General features: G+C 53.6%; 6 protein-coding genes across 6 annotated transcripts; 3 read left to right on the plus strand and 3 right to left on the minus strand.

The window, feature by feature from the left end:
* Positions 1-2110: 2110 nt before the first annotated feature.
* Positions 2111-3128, minus strand: P884DRAFT_210453 (Clr5 domain-containing protein; the record flags this gene model as incomplete). The annotated part of the gene is made up of 2 exons (XM_069439000.1): positions 2111-2750; positions 2827-3128. Coding segments are annotated over 2 exons (942 nt in total), but the record flags the coding sequence as incomplete, so codon positions are not given.
* A 3599-nt stretch (positions 3129-6727) lies between these two features.
* On the plus strand, positions 6728-8836 carry P884DRAFT_302995 (general substrate transporter; the record flags this gene model as incomplete). The annotated part of the gene is made up of 5 exons (XM_069444989.1): positions 6728-6871; positions 7035-7388; positions 7513-7894; positions 8007-8671; positions 8789-8836. The coding sequence occupies 5 exons, from the start codon at positions 6728-6730 to the stop codon at positions 8834-8836; spliced, it is 1593 nt and encodes a 530-aa protein (XP_069294092.1).
* A 1164-nt stretch (positions 8837-10000) lies between these two features.
* Positions 10001-10653, plus strand: P884DRAFT_264330 (uncharacterized protein). The gene has a single exon (XM_069441838.1). The coding sequence runs from the start codon at positions 10082-10084 to the stop codon at positions 10610-10612; it is 531 nt and encodes a 176-aa protein (XP_069294093.1). The 5' UTR covers positions 10001-10081; the 3' UTR covers positions 10613-10653.
* A 222-nt stretch (positions 10654-10875) lies between these two features.
* P884DRAFT_302996 (putative amidoligase enzyme-domain-containing protein) lies at positions 10876-12413 on the minus strand (the record flags this gene model as incomplete). The annotated part of the gene is made up of 3 exons (XM_069444990.1): positions 10876-11043; positions 11190-11974; positions 12068-12413. 3 exons carry the CDS (start codon positions 12411-12413, stop codon positions 10876-10878), a joined length of 1299 nt encoding a protein of 432 aa, XP_069294094.1.
* Positions 12414-13730: 1317 nt separating this feature from the next.
* On the plus strand, positions 13731-14441 carry P884DRAFT_264331 (uncharacterized protein). Its single transcript, XM_069441839.1, has one exon. The coding sequence runs from the start codon at positions 13823-13825 to the stop codon at positions 14276-14278; it is 456 nt and encodes a 151-aa protein (XP_069294095.1). The 5' UTR covers positions 13731-13822; the 3' UTR covers positions 14279-14441.
* Positions 14442-18082: 3641 nt separating this feature from the next.
* P884DRAFT_302998 (uncharacterized protein) lies at positions 18083-18792 on the minus strand (the record flags this gene model as incomplete). Its single annotated transcript, XM_069444991.1, has 2 exons — positions 18083-18351; positions 18495-18792. 2 exons carry the CDS (start codon positions 18790-18792, stop codon positions 18083-18085), a joined length of 567 nt encoding a protein of 188 aa, XP_069294096.1.
* Between the last annotated feature and the right edge of the window lie 566 nt (positions 18793-19358).

The following is a 19358-nucleotide window of genomic DNA, read 5'->3' on the forward strand; positions in this document are numbered from 1 at the left end:
GAGCAACGGTATAGGTCATGGTCCTGGTGAATCTATGTCGTTATGTTGTGTGTGTTAGCTCACGACGGAAGATGGAGAATCGATATGATCACCATGCATCTGGCGGAGACGGTAAGGGGCCAATTGAACCACTCATTTTGAACCCTAACTGCTGGATCTCAGTGCATAAGGCTACTGCTCTGTGGTGTGTATGGCGCATGCATTGCCGTCACTTCCCATCGTCCCTGCGCCCGCGGCCCGTCTGGTCAGCTCATGGCAACAAGATGAAATGCAAAAGGAATCCGGTGTAGTAGTAATTCCCTTCGTCGTAAGTCATTTCATTCGACGTAGAAAGGCTTTGTACCGGCAGCGCGTTATCAAGGCAGTGGTTGCGCTTAATTATCGTTTGGAGACATGGACTGGTAACGAAATATTCCCGGAATGAAAGAGAAATGAGCAAGATCTAGGTACGCCGCATTTGTTTTGGATTGTGTGCATTTGTGCGACTACTGTGGCAAGTTCTCCCTTTTCAAGGTCGTCCGGGTCTGGAAGTAGCAATGGAAGCGGTTGCACTTGCACTTGTCGCTGACGGGTTGCCTGGGGGAAAGAGGCAACTAACAGCAGCAAGCCTGAGGTTATCAAGCAGGGCTTTTCCGTTTACAGAGAGCCCCAAGAGTTAAAACACAAAAGTGTCCGCATTCAACATTTCAATTGCCATCCTTCTGTCCTCTCGACCAACTTCGGAGTTCCTGTCCATGTCGGTAGTCTTTATCCTCACTTCTTTTCTCTCCAAGACATCTCCTCCGCCAGAAATGAGTGTTCTGAGCTTTATCATGTCCAGAACGAAGCCCGAAGTGGCTCATTCTAGTTCCGGCGCGGGGTGGTACATTTCCAAGTCACCAGAAAAATGAACAAGACAGGAATTGAGCACCTTTACATCTTCGAGGACTCGGGATGGCCAAAAGAATTAACCACTAAGGACTTCGTTCCGGAGGATACGGGTTCTCTGGGTGGCTTTCAGTTCGGCAAAGCCAAAGAATGACTTGCTCCGATCACTCTACGCAGGCTAGAACTGTGGATGGATGGATGCGGAAATCAACGATCTTCGTATGACTGCTAATATGGAGTTCGCTGACGGAGGAGGAAGAAGGAAGAGGCTGACCAGGGCCACCCTGCAGGGAAGAGGTGGGTGGGTGTGGTGGGGCCAGGTCCACCACCAAAACTATAGTAACTAATTAGTTACTAATTTGGGCAATTTGGGCGCTTAACATGCCGCAGTCTCCTCGGCCGCGGCGAGGTACCGCCGAAACCGCCCTTGCAGCTCGGCCGTGGCCCTCGCCTCGCGGACGGCGTCGGCGTCGGCGTGCATCCCGGCGGCCCGCAGCCTCGACTCGACCAGGCAGGACGTCTGCGCCCAGAAGAGGTCCCTCCTCGACGGCGGCGACGACTGCAAACAGCGGCGGGCGTGCTCGGCCGCGCGCTCGGGCTCGCCGCGGGCGCCCGCCAGGCCGGCCATGAAGTGGCGGGCGCTGAAGACGAGGTAGCGGTCCAGGTAGTCCCACCGGTCGTCGTCGTCGTGGGCGGCGGCGACGGCGGCAGAGGCGGCAGGGGCGGGGCCCCGGTTGCTGGCCCCGCGGGCCTCTTCGACGCGCGACACGACGGCGGCCAGCACGGCCTCGGCGGCGCGCGCGCGCTCCGGCGTGAAGAGGGGCAGGTACATGCGCGCCAGCAGGCGCTCGAGCTCGAGCGTGCGCGCCGTCGTCGCCGCCGCGCCCCGCGCCCGCACCGACGCCCGCACCGCCCGCCCAAAGTCCCCCAGCACCTGCCCGGCCATCGGGTCCGCCGGGTCCACCACCGTCACGTACCCGCGCTTGAGGTGGATCGTCACGTCGTCGTGCCGGCCCCGCAGCCGCGCGCTCGTGTCGATCCACACCCGCCACCCGCGAAGCACGAATATCTCGAGCAGGAAAGGCGGCGGCGGCGGACCCGTGCGGCGGCACCCGCGAGGGCCGTGCTGGGGCCGTATGGTGGTCATGGTCTCCTCTAGGGTTTGTTGCCGCTGCCGCTGCTCGTTGTCGACGTCGGCGATGTCGCGGCAGAGGTGGCGCAGAGAGGCGGCGACGAGGGTGATGGGGTGGTGCGGCAGCTTGATGGAGGTGTACTGGTGCAGGTAGCGCACAAAGATGGACAGCACGTCGGTCCAGCCGGTGGTGAGCGCGAGCTGGGGCACGGCGAGGCAGCAGTCCCAGAGGGCCTCGATGGTGAGGTCGCCGGAGAGGGCGGCCTCGATGCTGAGGAAAGCACGCCGGAGCATGTCACCGCCTTGTTGGGCACGGCCGCTGAGAAAGTAGTCTTGGGCGCAGCGGACCTGCTCGAGGATAGAGCGGTCTTCGATCCCGAGGGCTCCAGTGCGTAGTAGGTCACCGCCGCCGCCGCCGCCGCCGCCGCCGCCGTCGTCGTGTGCCGCGGTCCGCCAGGGCGTCTCCTGCTCGGACCAGTGCGATATCATGGCGGCGTAGGCACTGAGGGCGGCTTCCACGAGACGCTCCTCGTCGCCAAAATACCGAAGCGGGGCCGGCTGGGAGAGTGGCGTCGGTTGCTGTCTTTCCCTGGACGTCGATTTCCATCCCTTAACGCGCTGGGCCCTTCGAGCAGGAAGACTTTTCTTCTTTCCCACCGCCGACCGGGTCGGCCTGATGGGCCCAGGCTTTCCGGGCTTGTTGTATTTTGTCCACTTCCACTTTGCAAACTGCCCCTTGTACATCCTCGCGCTGGCATAATAATATCAAGGTCTCAGAGACTCCCACCCGACGGCCGACAAAGTGAATATGGACGGGAGGGACCTACGTGGCTTTGAAGTTGTACTTGCAGATCATGATCTCGATTACCTCGTTCAAGAACATGTTTTGATCAATGTAGAGTTCCCGGATGATATGCTTCTTGGACTCCCAGTCGCTCGCGCTTACCGGGACCATCGGACGGCCCGGAAGTGGCTCTCTATCGAAGGGGCTATCCTGGACGCGTCTCTGGGGTTCACTCGTGGCCGTATCTGCCAGCCATTTACGCGGCCACACTTTTCCATTGTCGAATGGCTGAGGGAGCTGGTGGTGCGAACCGAAAGCGGGACGGGCCGTGGGCCATGAAACCATGTTGTCGATAGGGTTTGGTAAAGCTGGATGTGCCTTTGCCGTGGGGGAACTCGAAGCAGTGCCGGAGCGTGGAGGGCGGGGTCGACTTGGTGAAGTCGGTAAGCAGTCATGGTGGTAGCCACGGGTTGTGGGATGGCTTGAGCGGGTGATATAACATGACAAAAGAGACATGACCACTGGCGGGCGGAAGCTTTGGCAGTAAGATGGGGAGGTTCAAGATGTGCTGTAGCGTTGGCTGGAATCTAGTTGACGCGCAGGGTGTCGTCCATTAGTTTATAGATTATGAGTCAATCGCTAATAGTTCGTAAGTGCGAAGATGCGTAACGGGAATGGCTTGTGCAACCGTGGTGTTGTTATGTGATGTCTCAATCGTGAGGGCGTCCTTTTCCCCTGGCGGATGCCACTGCCCCTGACACGCTGCACTCCATAGCAGTTGTGTCACGCAGCGTCGGAACTCACATTGCACGCCCCATGGCCCGTGTTTGCAGTTTTCCCGTCTCCTTTCACTCCGCAAATTTCCCCGCCATTCGAATTCAGAAGCCGGCCCGTTGCTCAAGAGTTGTGGCTCTCTCTCGTTGTGCCCTTTTCCCCTCTACCTTTTTTTTTCTCGTTCGCTTCCTTCCTTCCTTTTCTTTTTTTCTTCTTTTTTCTTTTTTTCAGTCGCGACGCCGGGGAAACGTTGGCACGAGACGTATTAGCGGTGGCATCTCACCATCGCCCAAAACACATCCCCTAATTACATCACTATCGCGGGTTCCATGCCAAACCTCCGACTTCTCGGTAATAGAGTATACTCGGCAGGGCAGGACGGCACCGACGCTCCCTGTGCACTGCACTTATCTGTATATGGCCCTCGGCATGTCAGCCATCCTGCATGTTGTAGCAACAGAGTGACCCGGAAGTTAAGCGTTCCACGGGGATGCGGCGAGGAAGGATTCCTGCTGAAGATTTGACCGGTTTCCAGGTCGTTATGGTTGCCCCCGTGTATCATCGTGTAGCCAAGAACAGTGTCTAATTAGATAGACAAGCAGTGGCGCACACGTGGAGTTTCATCTTGCCATCTTGTGTAACTCTATTGCGGTAATTATCCCCTCTGGCAGATCGGACTTCACTTGCTTCTGGGCCATGACGGCTCTGCATGGGATGTTAACGCAGGTAGAGGAGCCATTTCGGGGTCCGCGTGCAACATGGCTGATAATTATCGCTCCGACCAGAAACGGGGCCACCTGCCAAACGCTGCCCGCTTCCGCAGGGCCATGGCTTATTCGGCCGAGAGTTCGGTGCTCGCAGAGGGTTCGGGCTGCTTCGTGGATGACGATGAGCCGGCCAAAAGGCGACTGAGCTGGCGAGCGTGGAACCCCCCCCCCCCGGGCAACGGCAACGAAACTTTCAATGTCAACAATCTCCCTAAGCGACCGTCCTTGTTCGCGTGTTGATAACTAACGACCCGAGGTCCTCGACTGGGCCACTGGCGGACAAGAGCTCCGGGATTGAATGTTAGCGCACTGTGAGTAGTGTAACCAAGGTACGTAGTAATTAGTGCAGCCGAGGGTGATGCACACGCCGACGCTAATTAAACCGTTTTCTGTTGTGGATTCTCGGACCCAGATCTCGGTCCGACGTCTGTCCCCCGAGGCGCTGTTGCACAACGTCTGCCGCGCCCGTCGCACAGCTTGGTAGGCTTTGCAGACTTCGCAGCAGAGAAGAAAACCGGCCAGACCGTTTAATATCCGGTTTCGTCTCGGCCGGAAGAGACAATGTGACTAGGTACCTAACCTATCTTGGTATGGAGCGGCTCACCCTGGACGAAATGTCAAATGATTGATAGATTAGGAATACTCGAATCAGAAAAGAGTCGATTGGAAAAGAACGTGAAACCGAGCAGTGTCCGACAGCCTGTTTCCTCCGGATGGCTGTTGTCGTACAAAGATAAATTGATGCTGATGATTGATGATGGTGCGGATTGTGGGAGATAGTGGGAGAATGGTGGGGGCATGGTGGTGATGGAAGACGACGAGGATGATGAGGGAGGCGCTTCGCTGATTACTCGGCATGCAGTGTTATGCTGCATTGTGTTGATGAAAAAGTGCCGAGATGGGGACGGTTGGGGTTCAGCAATAGCGTCGTTCCATGGTTCCGATCTGGCTTCACTAACTGGCCTCGTGTAGTGAGCAATTCACATGGTCTAGGCCGGGTAAGGCATGCGCCGTATTTAGGTGTAACTATATGTACTGTACAGTATGTATGTACATATATATGTAATACCCTGCGAACTATCAGGGATCTTAGTTCTCTCCCCGCATTCTTGGTCCTCTCCTCTCAACTGCACTAGGGCACGGGGTAGTTAGTGCGAGTGTTTCTCGGCAGCACCGCTTCCTTTTTTCATGGGTTCTCCAACAGGCCCAGGCCATGTGCTGTCCGGAGCCGTCCCAGTATAGGCTATAAGTGCAGGCTGCCTACTGGACTAGCGTACACCTCCTCCAGGATAAATAATCCTAGTGCGATACATGCCCCATAACTAACGCAAATCAGAAAAGTGGCCAAGAAGTCTAGATACAACTAACCCAATACAAATTTCTATAATATAAAAGTATCAATACCTAGTCTTGCCCCCCTGGTTTTCAATTACCTTTGCAAGCCGTCAGGGCATTGAGTGTACTAGGCATTGAAGACACTTAGGGGGTACTACCTCCCACGCCTCCAGAACAGCCAGTCAAAGCCCTATAAGATATAGCGATTGAACATCGTAGCGATGTTCAAGCTAATCCTTCATCTAGTGCTATACATTCTTAATAGGGCTCAAATCTAGGCTTCGAGCTAGCCACTGTAGGACCTGGATTCCTATACTCGAATACTAGCTAAACTCGGCTCCTAACCTAGGGATTTTATCTGTAAGTACCTTTGTATAGAAAATTATTAGGAGAGTGATATGGTGTGATGATTGTGTAAGTGGCTTGTAAAAAAGTGAAGAAAAGTGGGGCATGTATCGTACTAGGATTATTTATCCTGGAGGAGGTGTAATTAGGACACGGCGAACGCCTGTTGACCACTCATAGTTCTCCAAAGTTGAACAATTGGGGACTACCCAAATTGCCGGTCCGCCCCCCTCCCCCCCCCCCCCCCAAAAAAAAAAACCCTCCCCACATTCTGTTCTCCGCATGCACTATCCGACTACCTGACTACGTTGGCCGCCAAGACCATGCAGCAAGAGGGTTGTTTGCCAGCCGCCCCGTGGCATTTCGTCCACTAGGCCGGTCGGCATTTGTTCGCTTCCCCAGATTGGAGAATGGAGTCGGGCGTGGCATCGGGGGATGCAACCGAGAGATGCTACACTCGGGTCCGGCGGTGCATACATATTAATTGCCCCCTTGGGACCGCCCAAGGATGGATAATTGACATGGACGACATTCAAAACTACTACATAATTAGTTACATTAACCAACCTCCGTCCCTTGTAACCCTCGTCCTCGCGCGGCCGTGCATCTCTGGATAAATAATACCCAAAGAACTCTGGCGGATTCGCGAGTCCTCTCGCGGCCGAGCACAACAGCACAGAATCCCCCACGACCCCACGACCCCACGACCTTGGCCGCTCGGAAATGGCGCCCAAGAAGGACGATGAGACGTGGAAAGCGCACTGGAAGTGTTTCGTCGCCTGCGGCATCATTGTGCTCTGCCCCTTCCAGTATGGCGTCGACTTTGGCCTCATCGGCGGCCTGCAGGCCATGCGCGGCTTCCTAGAGGTGCCGTATACCGCCCATGCGATTATCTGTTTTTTCTTTTTTTCTTTTTTTCTTTTTTTTTTCACTTTTTTTTGGTCTTGTATCTTGCGAGGATTGGGGGGACTCGAGGGTGCCTAGGGGATGGATCAGACCAGCTAAAACATAATCATTGACACATCTGCAGATCTACGGCCACGAAGCCCCCGAGACACCGCTCGGATGGAACCTCGGCACGGTCCGGCAGCAGCTCATCTCGTCGCTCATGACGCTCGGCGCCTTCGTCAGCTCCGGCACGGCCGGCCTCGTGGCCACCTACGTCAGCCGCCGACAGTGCCTCTGGATCGCCTGCCTCTTCTGCTGCGTCGCCAATGTCATGATGATGGCCACCGAGAACATCGGCGCCCTCTACGCCGGCCGCTTCCTCATCGGCCTGGCCAACGGCTACTTCATGACCTTTTCGCAGCTCTACCTCCAGGAAAGCAGCCCGGCCAGGTACCGCGGCCTGTTCCTGACCGCTTTCCAGTTCTTCACCTCCTTTGTGAGTCGTCCTAGAAAGCAAAACAGATATAAATTATTATATCCATCCCCCCTGGCCTGATATGCTGACCGGGTTGGGGGGGTTTGGGGGGGTTCCAACTCCTCCGTGACGAATTATTAATTAGGGCACGCTGATCGGAACCATCATCGACTGGGCCACGGCCCGCCGCCCGGATAAGTCGGCCTACCTGATCCCGCTCGGCATCATCTACATCGTGCCGACCCTCTTGACGGTCGCCCTCTTCGTCATCCCCGAGTCCCCCCGCTGGCTGATCCTCACGGGCCGGTACGACCAGGGCGTCAAGTCGCTGCGCTGGCTGCGCCCGCCCGCCTCCGACGTCGACGCCGAGGCGGCCGAGATCAAGGCGGCCATCGACCGCGAGAGGGAGCTCGGCAGCAGCGTCTCGGTGCTCGACATGTTTGCCAACCCGGTTGACCGCCGCCGCACCACCCTCGCCGTGTGCGGCGTCACCCTGCAGGCCGCCTCCGGCTCCATGTTCATCATTGGTGCGTTTTCCTTTTTTTTGTTTTTTTTTTGTTTTTTTCTCTTTTCTATCTTACTCTCCATGCATCTTTCTTGGCAAATTCGGAGCTAATTAATTAACATGAGTGACTATAGCATACAAGGCCTACTTCCTGGGCATGTCCAACATTTCCAACCCGTTCGGCATGAGCAATGTGCTCAGCACCATGGGCATCCTGGCCATCTTGTTCAACTCGCTCATCGTGGTCCGGTACGGGCGGCGGCGCGTCATCCTCATGATCGGGCTGGCCCTGTGCGGCATCTTCCAGCTCATCATCGCGGTCGTCTACGACAAGCGGCCGGGTACCACGTCGACCGGGCAGGTGCTCGTCGCCTTCACGTGCGTCTACATGATGAGCTACAACGGCATGATCTCGACCTACGCCTGGCTGGCCGGCGGCGAGATCCCGTCGCAGCGCCTGCGCAGCTACACCTTCGGCCTGGCCGCCGCCGTCGGCTTCTTCTTCGCCTGGCTGACCACCTTCACGGCCCCGTACTTCATCAACCCGGAGTCGCTCAACTGGGGCCCCCGCTACGGCTACATCTGGTTCCCCTCGTGCGTCGTCGCCGCCCTCTGGGTCTTCTTCTTCCTGCCCGAGACTAAGGGCCGCACCCTCGAGGAGATCGACGAGATGTTCGAGGCCCGGCTGCCAGCCCGTAAGTTCCGCAAGCACGTCTGCGTCGGCCATCTCCCCGCCCGCGACAAGGTGGACTCGCCCGACGCCGTCGAGGGGCCGCCCTCGCCTGCGGAGAACGAGAAGGTAATTATGTCACCAGTTCTAGGATTATTAGTTCCCCCCAATGAACACGCGCAGAATAAGAAGAAGCAGGGGAACCTTTCCAGAATAGCTTGCGCTAACGTTTCTTTCCTTGCAAAGAAGTCGGCGAGCGACATCAAGGTCGAACACGCAGAAACAAAGGCTTGATGCGGCCACGTCAGGAGGGGGGACCCCGATAGACTGGTTTGGATAATATCATGACATGATTCAGGGACCCGCGTGTGTTTTGGGTTCTAAAAGAGCAGATGTTAACTATTCATGACTTTTCTTGATGATTAATTGTGTAGATGTACGGGACGTGCATATACCGTTTATTAATTATATAATTATTACACATAAAGACCTACTACCTACCTACCATACATAGGTATCTGATGAGCGGGGGGCGCCCGCGCCCACGCCTACAAAAACATCCACACACACACCCCTGATAATAGTCGATCCTGTACCGCACAGCGCAGACATTGTTACCCCAACCAGGTCCTGTTTGTTTCGTCCTCCAGCTGCTGAGCCGCACGGGGCCGTCTTGCATGCGACGAGACCGGCCGGCCGGGCGAACTCTTCCGCGCCCGCTTCTTCGCCCATTGGTGTCAGATGTGTTTGCTCGGCACCCCGTCACGGTGTGACCAGCAACGTCGACTTTCGGTGTATTACCTCCCTACCTTGGCTCCGCAAACTTGATAATTAACCATACAAGCAACAGGCCGCGGCGGCCTCCTCCACGCGGGCCTTGGTCCAGTTAGAACCTCCCTATTTTTAGGCGAGCGTCGAGATCCTGCGGCAATGGCTTGCCAACCGTTTCGGAACGTCACCGGCCAGATGGTTGAGCTTCTTCTGTTGGGCCAGCTATTGCCACGGGTCTTGCCGCGATGCACCCTCGAGGCCGCGGCATGGTTGCGTGATGCTGACCAACACCAACAACTCGAACTTGCCGAAGCAGTGCGAATAGAGTGCGAATTACTCGCCTCCGGTGTTGAGGTAAGTAATTACTCCGTAGTGTGGAACTTTTATACAGGGGCACCTGGCAGCGCGCACATGCAGCAATGACAAATGGATATCGTGGTGAATGATGGAGTAATTAATTATCCATGCCTCCTATCGTAGTGTATCCCGCACCATGTACATCCGTATGTGTACTGTACGTCCTGCACCTTGTCAAAACAGCAGCCAACCGACGCTGGATGTGCATGCGCCTCGATCTTCGCCTAAAGAAAGCGCTGGAACCTCAAACCCAGCTGCCTAAAAAAAGGTCACAAAGTTGGTCCAGAAGGGCCAACAGTTTAACCTGCAACATCCCCCCTCTTTTCGTAACTCTTACGCCAGCCGCTAATTACACATCATCGATAATCGGAAAAAAAAAGGAAGACAAGAAAATACCAAGGGAAAACAAAGATGTCGGATCTCCATCGCAAGGTCGTCTCCCTATACGGTCGCACAGGGAGCTCCGACGACGAGGACGAGATAATTTGTCAGCGATGGCAGACAGCTCTACGGGATATTGCCGCCGGGACATTCAAGCAGACCATAATCCGATTCCCCGTTATCCTGAACCCCGACGGCCCTGTCTCCTCTGCCGAGGACTTGCAACAACTGATCGAGCTAGAGTCAGTGCCCGAAACCCTGGAGACCATCGTCGTCACAGAGAACGGGGCCGACACCGAACGGCCAATCAGGATCTGCCATATTAGCAACCAAGAGAGGGAACGGCTTATAGAGAAAGCTAATATCCTTTATGATTATACGGCTAGCTTTCTAATCTTGTTCGAGGAGAAGGAAAGGATCCCTATCCGGATCGAGTCTTTGAAGGAGGGTGTTTTGCTCCAGAGAAAAGCCGTAAAGGGTAGCGGCAGTGACGATCAGGGAAGGCGAGGAGATAGGTTGGAGAAGGGCAAAAGGCTACGACCGGGACTGCTTGAAGGTTAATTATAATATGTGTGGACTCTATTCAGCTTCTTTTTTTTTTTGGATTAATACATGATCTAAATCCAGAGCTACCTAGATCTATCTAGGACTTGGCTCATTTTCTTCCCGCTCTCCTTTCCGCGCCCTCGTCGTCTCGGGCTAGTCGAGTTATACCGGGTGGTGTTTACCTAACTCCGGCCGAAATGCGCACACTGAGAGATCTTAGCATGTGGTGGACCGGGCCTACTGGGGTTCCCGGACCTACCAGGGTTGCAGCCACCCACCTATTCCCACAGGTTGCGATTACCACCTGCAGGGCTTCTGGGACGAGAGCCGCCCGAGACCCTGGTTCCCCTCTGGGCTGCCCCGGCGGCGGCCGCCGGCCCCGGGCTGCCCGAACGGCTGCTGTTGGGGCGGCTGCTGGCGGGGCTGTTTTGTCGCGAGCTGATCATCTGTCACGGCGGGTGGTACGTTAGCGGAGTCGCCCACCGGCGAGGTAAGGTACTCGGTACCTGGTAAGGGACCTATTGCCCTTACTACATAAAAAAAAGGGCTAACAACGGGAAATAAAAGAAGGAGAAAAGAAAAGAAAGCATACCTTTTTCTCAAACGCGCTCGTTCTGTTGCCCTTTTCGAGTTTGCGCTTAATTAGTTCCTCCCCGAAGGCGCTGGGAGGGATGGCCGTCGAGTTGTCCTCCTTCAAGACGGCGGGGGTCAGAACCGCTCTCTTCTCCCACCCGAGCCGCCTGAGTCCTTCCGTGACGAAGGACTGGAGTTCGCCAACGCCGGCGTGTTTCTTCTCGCCCTGCCACCTGTCAACCCACGAGGAGGACTGGGTGGCGGCGCAGACAAAGGCAAGCGTGAAAGCAGCCCACTTCTGGGCCTCGGCAGCCGTCTTGACGCCGGGGGGTCGGCGGAACTCGACGGTCCCACCACCACCACTCACGACGGCAGAGATATTCCAGGACACGTTGCGGTCACCGCCCCACTTGCTAGGGACGAACGCCATCGAACTGATGCCGTCGATATACCGAAACAAGGGCAACCAGCCCTCCGACGGAACCAAGGCGAACGTGTCCTTCAGCGCCTTCGTCGCCGTACTCTTCGTACTGTCGTAAAAGTTGGACCGGGCCCAAGGGTTTTTCTTGCGATCCGGGGGCATGATCTTTGTGATGGCCTCGTCGAAAACGCCCGTGGCCTTCATGAGCCTCTTCAGGGCCGGCAGTGTCCATTCCGGCCGTGGGGCCACGTGAACATGCATGGAACAACCCTTGGTGAGATAAATGTTGAAGTTCTTGGTTACAACATTGAAGACTCGTTGTAATTCAGTGACCCACTCAAGAGACTCCGTATTCAGGATTTTCGAGACCAGCTCAATGGCCCCTGGGCATCCCAAAAAAGTCAGTCCGACAAGCCGGAAGAGGAACAATTGGTCGGGATCCTGCCAGCGGGGGTGTTGGGGGAAATTAAGCTTACAGTAACCGCCTCCGTTTTGCTTATCCACAACCTCGTCGAGGCTCCCTTCCTTCTTCACGTACCAAGTGTCGTATATTGAACCATCAAGCGCTGCTGGGAGACCAGCTTTTTCCAGTCCCGCGGACAACGCCAGGCGGATCGCTGTCCGGTTGTGCTCTTTGTCGGCCCTAAGCTTCCTAGCGGCGGGACTCATGTCCTTTTCATCCACGGGTATGGGCTGAAGTTTGAAATCAACCCCGTACTTTTCAAATTCATCCGACAATTCGGCGTTCTTTTTGGGTTCAACGAGCAGTTCGATCTCAACGCCAAAGGTGAAGGAAGGGGGTTCGCTGGTGTTGGCAGCCATGTCCGAGATAAACAATGGGTGGTTGTGGGAGTATCGGAGAAGAGAGGAAGAAAGAAGCAAGGAGACTGGAGGCGTTCTGGACAAAGTTTTTTGAGAGACTGTGCTTGTCTGACGTCGATACAGTGGTGGTCTAGTTATAAAGAAGGAAGGCGCTCCCGTCTTATTATAGGGAGCGGTTTCGAGCCTTTTCAATCAGACCACGGGCCGAGATATCTCGCTCAAGTCCTAGTTAGGAGATCTCTCTCTCTTGGTATTCCTCCGGGGGCCAAGTGACCCACGGTCATGGTTGTTTCGACCTGTTGTCTTGTGGTTATGAGAATTGGGGAACCAATTCCCACTTGGCCGACGTTGGCCCTATTCCTCCACTTCTCATGGCTCCCCGAGGTACCTTATTATTAGGTAACACTGAGAGACATTGAATTGTTTGTTCAGTCTCTACCTGCCGCAGCATGGCCCCGACTCGAAGAACAGAGTACCTCTGTAACTAGCGTGCCTGACCTCAGTAACTCGGAGGTAGGCATATCCGCGCCCATGTCAACAACACAGGGACCCAGTTCTCGAGCATTTTAGTCATGATGACCGGCCGAGCCCCCCCCTGGGTCTCTGGCCTGTGAGCAGTCATGAAACCGTTGATGGCCTGCGCAGCCCTGAGACAAGCCGAGACTGGGCCAACGTACCGAGTTCGATGTGGCACGCGAGATCTGTTGGGACTGGTGGTGCATCGGCCACAATGCCCCGATTTTCTTTTGGGCGTTGGGTGGCTGGCGGCGGATGGGCGCCCGGCCAAGGTTCGGCGTGCAAGAATTCTCGGAACCCGACACGGAGCAAGATTTGCAGAGTTCTCATGCCTGGCATGTCGAATACGGGACTACCTAAGGTAAATACCTGTAGGTAAAGTAATTACCTAGTGTATGCAGGTAGAAATATAAACCTTAATAATAGGGCACGTTTTGTGGGCAGAACTGTTTGTATGTCCATACGCACCTATTTTTGGTTTTGCCAACAAGAGCATGTCTCCAACCAACAGACGAGATGGCCTAACGACGCGGCCGCGAGCACACACACACACACCTGGGCCACTTCCACCGCCAAGGCCCATGTGTACTGTACAGTAGGTACGCACAACAGTAATCCGTACAGTACATGCATACAGTATGTATGTACGCGCCTGCTCTTTACTACACTGTCCCCGCAATTGGTCGGCTGAGCGTTGGTAATCACTTCTTTACTGCTGGGCTCTAAAAACAGGAACGAGCGCCCCTTGGCTCTCCTAATTAGAGCCCGCATTAATGACCCGAACTCCACGGTCCACCACCCCCAGTTCTTAATCCTTACCACCTACCCAGTCGTAACCATCCGCCAACCATCGCAGCAAAAAGAAGGAAAGGAAACGAAAAAAAAAACCGAACATGTCGGCTCTCCATCGCAAGATCACCAAGTCCATAGAGGGCCGTACAGGGAGCTCAGACGACGAAGAGGACGAGGTCATTCGCCGACGATGGCAGGCAGCTCTAAGGGACATTGCCGCCGGAACATTTAAGCAGCCTGTAATTCGCGTCCCCGTCATCCTGAACCCCAACGGCCCAATCTCCTCTGCCGAAGAGTTACAGCAGTTGGCCGAGCTGGAATCGGTACCCGAAACTGTCGAGTCTATTATCGTCAGGGAGAATGGGGTCAAAACCGAGCGACTAGTCAAGATCTCATACGTCAGCCTTGAGGAGCATAAGAGGCTCGAAGAGAGAGCCAATGTCATTCGTGACACCGAGTGCTATATAAGGGTCATGTTTGAAGGGAAGGAAAGGTACGCGACGGTGATTCAGTCTCTAAAAGAGGGTGTTTCGCTCCGGAGAGACACTTCTAATTAGGTGTCCTGGCAGCCATGATCGTGGGGACGGCAAGGTGGGCGAGTCGGAAGACGGGCGGTAGGTTTATCGAACTTAGGTGCTCACAGCTCGCTATCCGATAAATGTCTCGTTGTTTCTGTTTTCTTCTGAATTGCGTCGTTTGGTACCTATGCATGACAGAGCAGCTCTAATTATCCCAAAGGTCCTAGTGACTCGGTACTTGATGCGTGGGTGAGTTGTCTGTTCGGCCATTTAAAGAGGTGTATCACTAGGTAGTTGCCACTCTCAGTAATGGCAGTGAAAGCAGTGGTAAGAATAAGGTAGCAGGTCGATCAATCAAGCAGTTGACATTCTCCGTCCCCGCCGTCTATAATTAATAATAGCCCGGAAACTGGGCCTCCGACGGTCCGGCAAGCAGAATTCCTCCTCATTTCACCAACAGCGACAGCTGGCGCATTAGTTTGGCCGCGGGTCCGCCGTGCAGAAAGACGTCCAGCCCCGAACAAGACGCCCTCTGTCAGAATACCTACGGCCATACTTAAGGTGCAATTGCTGGCGGGCAATTGCAGCGTCGCTTTTGCTTCACAGTTAACGTAATCCATACCCTGCTCGCGCGGCTACCCTGCTCGCGCACCAATACCAGGGACATCCAAGACTTCAATTTCCACTAATTTCCACCAATTTGAACAGCAATTCGAACAGTAATTCGAACAGCAATTTGATCAGCAATTTACAGCCACTTTAATAGCCTTTCAGCTAGCAATTCGAATAGCAGTATTTTCCATCAAACTACCGGTTTGTCGTCTTCAAACACTATGGCAACTATTACTAACCGACGGATAGAACGCGCAAAACGCGAGGCATCTATTGCCCTGGCCATCAACGCCCTAAACGCCAAAAAAGTCTATAGTATTCGACAAGCCGCAAAGCTCTTCAACGTTCCTGCTTCCACCTTACGCGATCGCTTTACCAGCAAGAGAAAGGAAAACAAGGTCTCTAAACAACATCTTCAACGCCTCACACCAGCCGAAGAGAAGGCCGTTGTCAAGGCAGTCTACCAGCTTGATGCTTAGGGCTAGCCGATGACTATCTCTACCCTCGAGAACCTGGCTACCTAGTTCCTTACCAGAAAAGGTAATAATAAGCCTCTTGGCAAGTGCTAGTACTATAACTTCATAGTACGGTACCTAGAGTTAAAGGCATGACGAAGCTGTAACCTTGACTAAGCCTAGAAGGATATACTTGATAATAAGGTTCTAGTAGAGTGGTTTAACCTATTCTAGAATACCCGACTAAAGTACGCTATAGCTAATGATGATATCTATAATATAGATAAGAAGGGGTATATAAAAGGGATTAGTAATACCTATAAGGTTATCCTCCTATATAAAGAACTCGAAGCCTTTTCTATCTAGCCTAGTAACCACGAATAGGTCTCGATCATTAAGTATATTTTAGCTAATAGATACTCTCTCCTGCCGTTTATCATCTTTAAAGGTATATAGATTTAATACTTATAGGTTAATGACAAAGTTAATAAGGATATCGCTATCTATATATCTCTAAATAGATAGATAGATTATAAGATTGCCCTTAAATAGATTAAGTACTTTAATACCTATATAGTATCTTATATATATAGCAAATACTACCTACTTCTTCTCGATAGTTATAATAGTTATATCTTAATAGAGTTTATAGAATACTATATTACCTATAACATTATTATCCTCTGCTTACTATTATATATAATATATATCTTATAACCTCTTAATATTAGTATCTTTAGCCTACTTATAAAGGTATATTATATAGCTATTAATAAAGGTACTCTTTTTGGTACTAGTTATATCGATAACCTCTAGTTCCTCTATATATATTAGTAGGTACGAAAGACAATTCTAAAGAATATCCCTAGTACGTAGTATAGGGCTAGCTTGATTCCTTTCTATCTAGAGAAAATCCTTAGTTACTACTATCTAAAGACTCCCCCGTTTATAAGCTTTACTAATAAGAACAGGCAGTCTATTAAGGTCATAGTTTTAGGAGACCTAGCTACTAAAGTTAACAACCTTGTTAAATAAATCTCCTAGCTTTATAATACTCCTCTAAAACGCTAGGTCACTACTTTAAAGGAGGACTTCCTAGCCTTATATACTAACAATGTCACTCTAGCTACACTTAACCAGGAGCTTATTAACAAAAGCAAAGATAGATAGACGAAGAAGACTAAGAAGTACTTTGGCCAGGCTAGGGTACTAATGGTATAGGAGATTTAGGAACGGAAGTAGGAAAGGGAGGAAAAGGAAGCTATTAAATAGAAGGAAAAGGAATGGCGTATAGTACTATATAGAGTTATAGGCTTTATTAAGTTGGTCTAGAAGGAATATAAGATAGATGAGAGCTTGTTTAAGTAATTAGGACTTGTTTAAGTTGATAGATAGACATAATACCAAGGAAATCATCACCAGATTGAATTGAACTATACTACCTGGCTGTTTGGCTATTGGAATTGTTGTTACCTAGATATTTCTCCTGTTCAGGGGTAAATTGGGTGGCGGTTTAGGTGGAGATTTGGCTGCGTAAGCAGGGTAGCCGCGCGAGCAGGGTATGGATTACGTTATAGGCCCGGTTGGTGTAGTGGTCTATCTGAGCACCGCAATTCCTTGGCGCACACAAGCCGGGATTGCACGCGAGGCCCTAGGTTCGAATCACACTCGAAGACCAAGTTTAGCACTCTAGGAATACTGAGGCGCGGGTATATCCTAGAAGAGTATAGTGCTATAACTAGTAGGTACGGTCCTCAATGAATGGAGTGCAAAGCCGGGGCACATCCGATGGGGAGTACTAGTGGGTCACGAGAGAGAGTTGTGTGTGAGGCAGATCGAGTCAAGCCTCTTTCCTCGATCTGGGGGGTGTGTCAGAATACCTACGGCCATACTTAAGGTGCAATTGCTGGCGGGCAATTGCGGCGTCGCTTTTGCTTCACACCCTCGATGTCATCCTGGCCCCAACATTACCAGAACCGAGTAGCCCGGCCTTGTCGCCGCACGTAGCGCCACTCTCGCACGCTCTTTGGGCAGACGGCTCCAGGACTGGCCCCCTCCGTGCCGAGCTTCAGGTCAAGCTGTGCGATGGACCTTAGATTGACATCTCCCGCCGGGCCGCTTCTTTCCTCCAAGAGTTCAAAGGGGGAAGGGGGTGGGGGTTGCCGGCGAGGATGGCGATGAGGCGGACGATGCGGCACAGCTTCTGCGGCCCACCGCATCGAGACGGCCTCCAGTTACTTATCTGGTCGCGCGAGTCATCCAAAGTGCGGCCCTGCCGTCGCGTGTGAGGCGACCCCAAGGGTAGCCCAGTAGCTGTGCCGCGCGCTCCCCAAACAACAACAAACGAACCAACAACCGGAGCTACGTATTGTTGGGAAGGGATCAGTAAGAGATGGGGGGCGGGGCGATCGTCCCGTCTCAAGTAATGAAGATTAGCATCAGCCGTCAGCTATCGCTTCTTAGGTAGGTATGTAATAAGTCGATCTGGGAGCCTTTGACCCCCTAAATCGGACAACTCAAAAACAACCCGGCTCCCCTACGGGGACTACAAGGGCGCCTAACATGAACACGCAACACTCCCCTGATTCCCGCTATGCTGCTGTGGACATTAGAAGTAATAAAGTTTAGTTGTATCTACAGCTATCGAGTGTAGTAATGATTTACAGTAAAAAAGGGCCCCGGCAAGCCCTAATCCTTCACTGTGAAGGCTCGGTTGGTGGTGTGTGTGGAACCCTTGAAGGGAAGCCGCGCGTGCCGGAACCAAGAAGTCTTCTTTTCAGTGGCTGCTGTACGCGCACGGGACGGGATCCTGGCTGGTCAGGGTGCGAGCGGTGAAGCCGAGGCAGCCCTCGTTGCCGCCGGGCCGGTCGATGCCGAGGGCGAGCCAGACGGTCCAGGTGGAGTCGGTCTGGCTGGGGCAGGCCAGCAGGCTGTTGCCGTCGAAGTTGAGGTTGTCGTTCTCGTCCACGGCCCAGCCCTTGAGCTCCAGCCTGCCGCCGGGGAGGTTGTTCTCGGTCCGGTTGAAGTACTGCACGACTCCCTGGCCTGCAGTGGCGTCGTGATTTCTCCGGTCAGCGACAAGTCTCCTAAATATGCAATCCGTAGTGTCATTACCCTTCCCACCCCAGCCGGACACAAACAAGAGGAGGGGCTGGGGTGGAGGTGGGAGAGAGAGGCAAGTTACTCACCCATGCCGGAACGGTCGACCAAGAACTGCTGCACCTGGTCATCGGGGCCGTAGAGGAACAGCTCGCCGTCGTTGATGTAGAGGGTGGCAGCGGTGTGGGTCTCGCCGTCGGCGCACTGCGAGTCGACCTTGTCCCCGGGCAGGTTTAACACCAGCTGGTTCTTGGTCGCGCTGATGGTCGCGAAGTGGATGGGCGAGGCGGAACGGAGGGCCATGACGGAGAACTTGCGTGGGCTGCTCGTAGGGGCCGCCCAGGACGCGGCGGCGAAGAGAGAGAGGACGGCGGCGGAGAGCTTCATGGTCGGATGGCTGGATAACTAAGAAGTTTCGAGACTAGAGATGGTTAAGGGATGGTTTTTATAGTTGATTAATGCTCGACTGACGCTCAACACCTTTTGATGACGGTCAAAGGGGAGAGAGTGTGTGTGAGTTCATCTGTAGTGTACTGTCTGGTCCTTTTTATATAACAAAGCGGCATGTAGTTACCCCTTCCACCCTAAGCAGTCGGACATACTATCCACCCTATGCTGACAACGACGATCTGCGTTTAACTGGCTCTCGGGATACGAGACTTGAGTTTATGCCAACGAGGCGAGGCCCAAATGGGCGGAAATGCCGAGAGGAGGCCCACTCTGCCTCGTATTGTTCCGTTGCCAAGACACCGCAAGTGGCTTACCCACGATGTCCAGCGTGACGGTCCCCCGTTGCCCTTCTCGCCTCGACACTCTATATTATACCTTCCTATGAGCACGCAGTTCGTTTAAGTGCCGGGTTACGATGCTTTACACTATGACGGACATGGTTCGCCTCTCGGAATGGCCCACTCGATACGGAGTGACAACTCAAAGAGAACAATAACAGTCAG

Source organism: Thermothelomyces heterothallicus (genome assembly GCF_042370625.1).
Source record: "Thermothelomyces heterothallicus CBS 202.75 unplaced genomic scaffold P884_scaffold_32, whole genome shotgun sequence".
In the NCBI taxonomy this organism is placed as follows: Eukaryota; Fungi; Ascomycota; class Sordariomycetes; order Sordariales; family Chaetomiaceae; genus Thermothelomyces; species Thermothelomyces heterothallicus.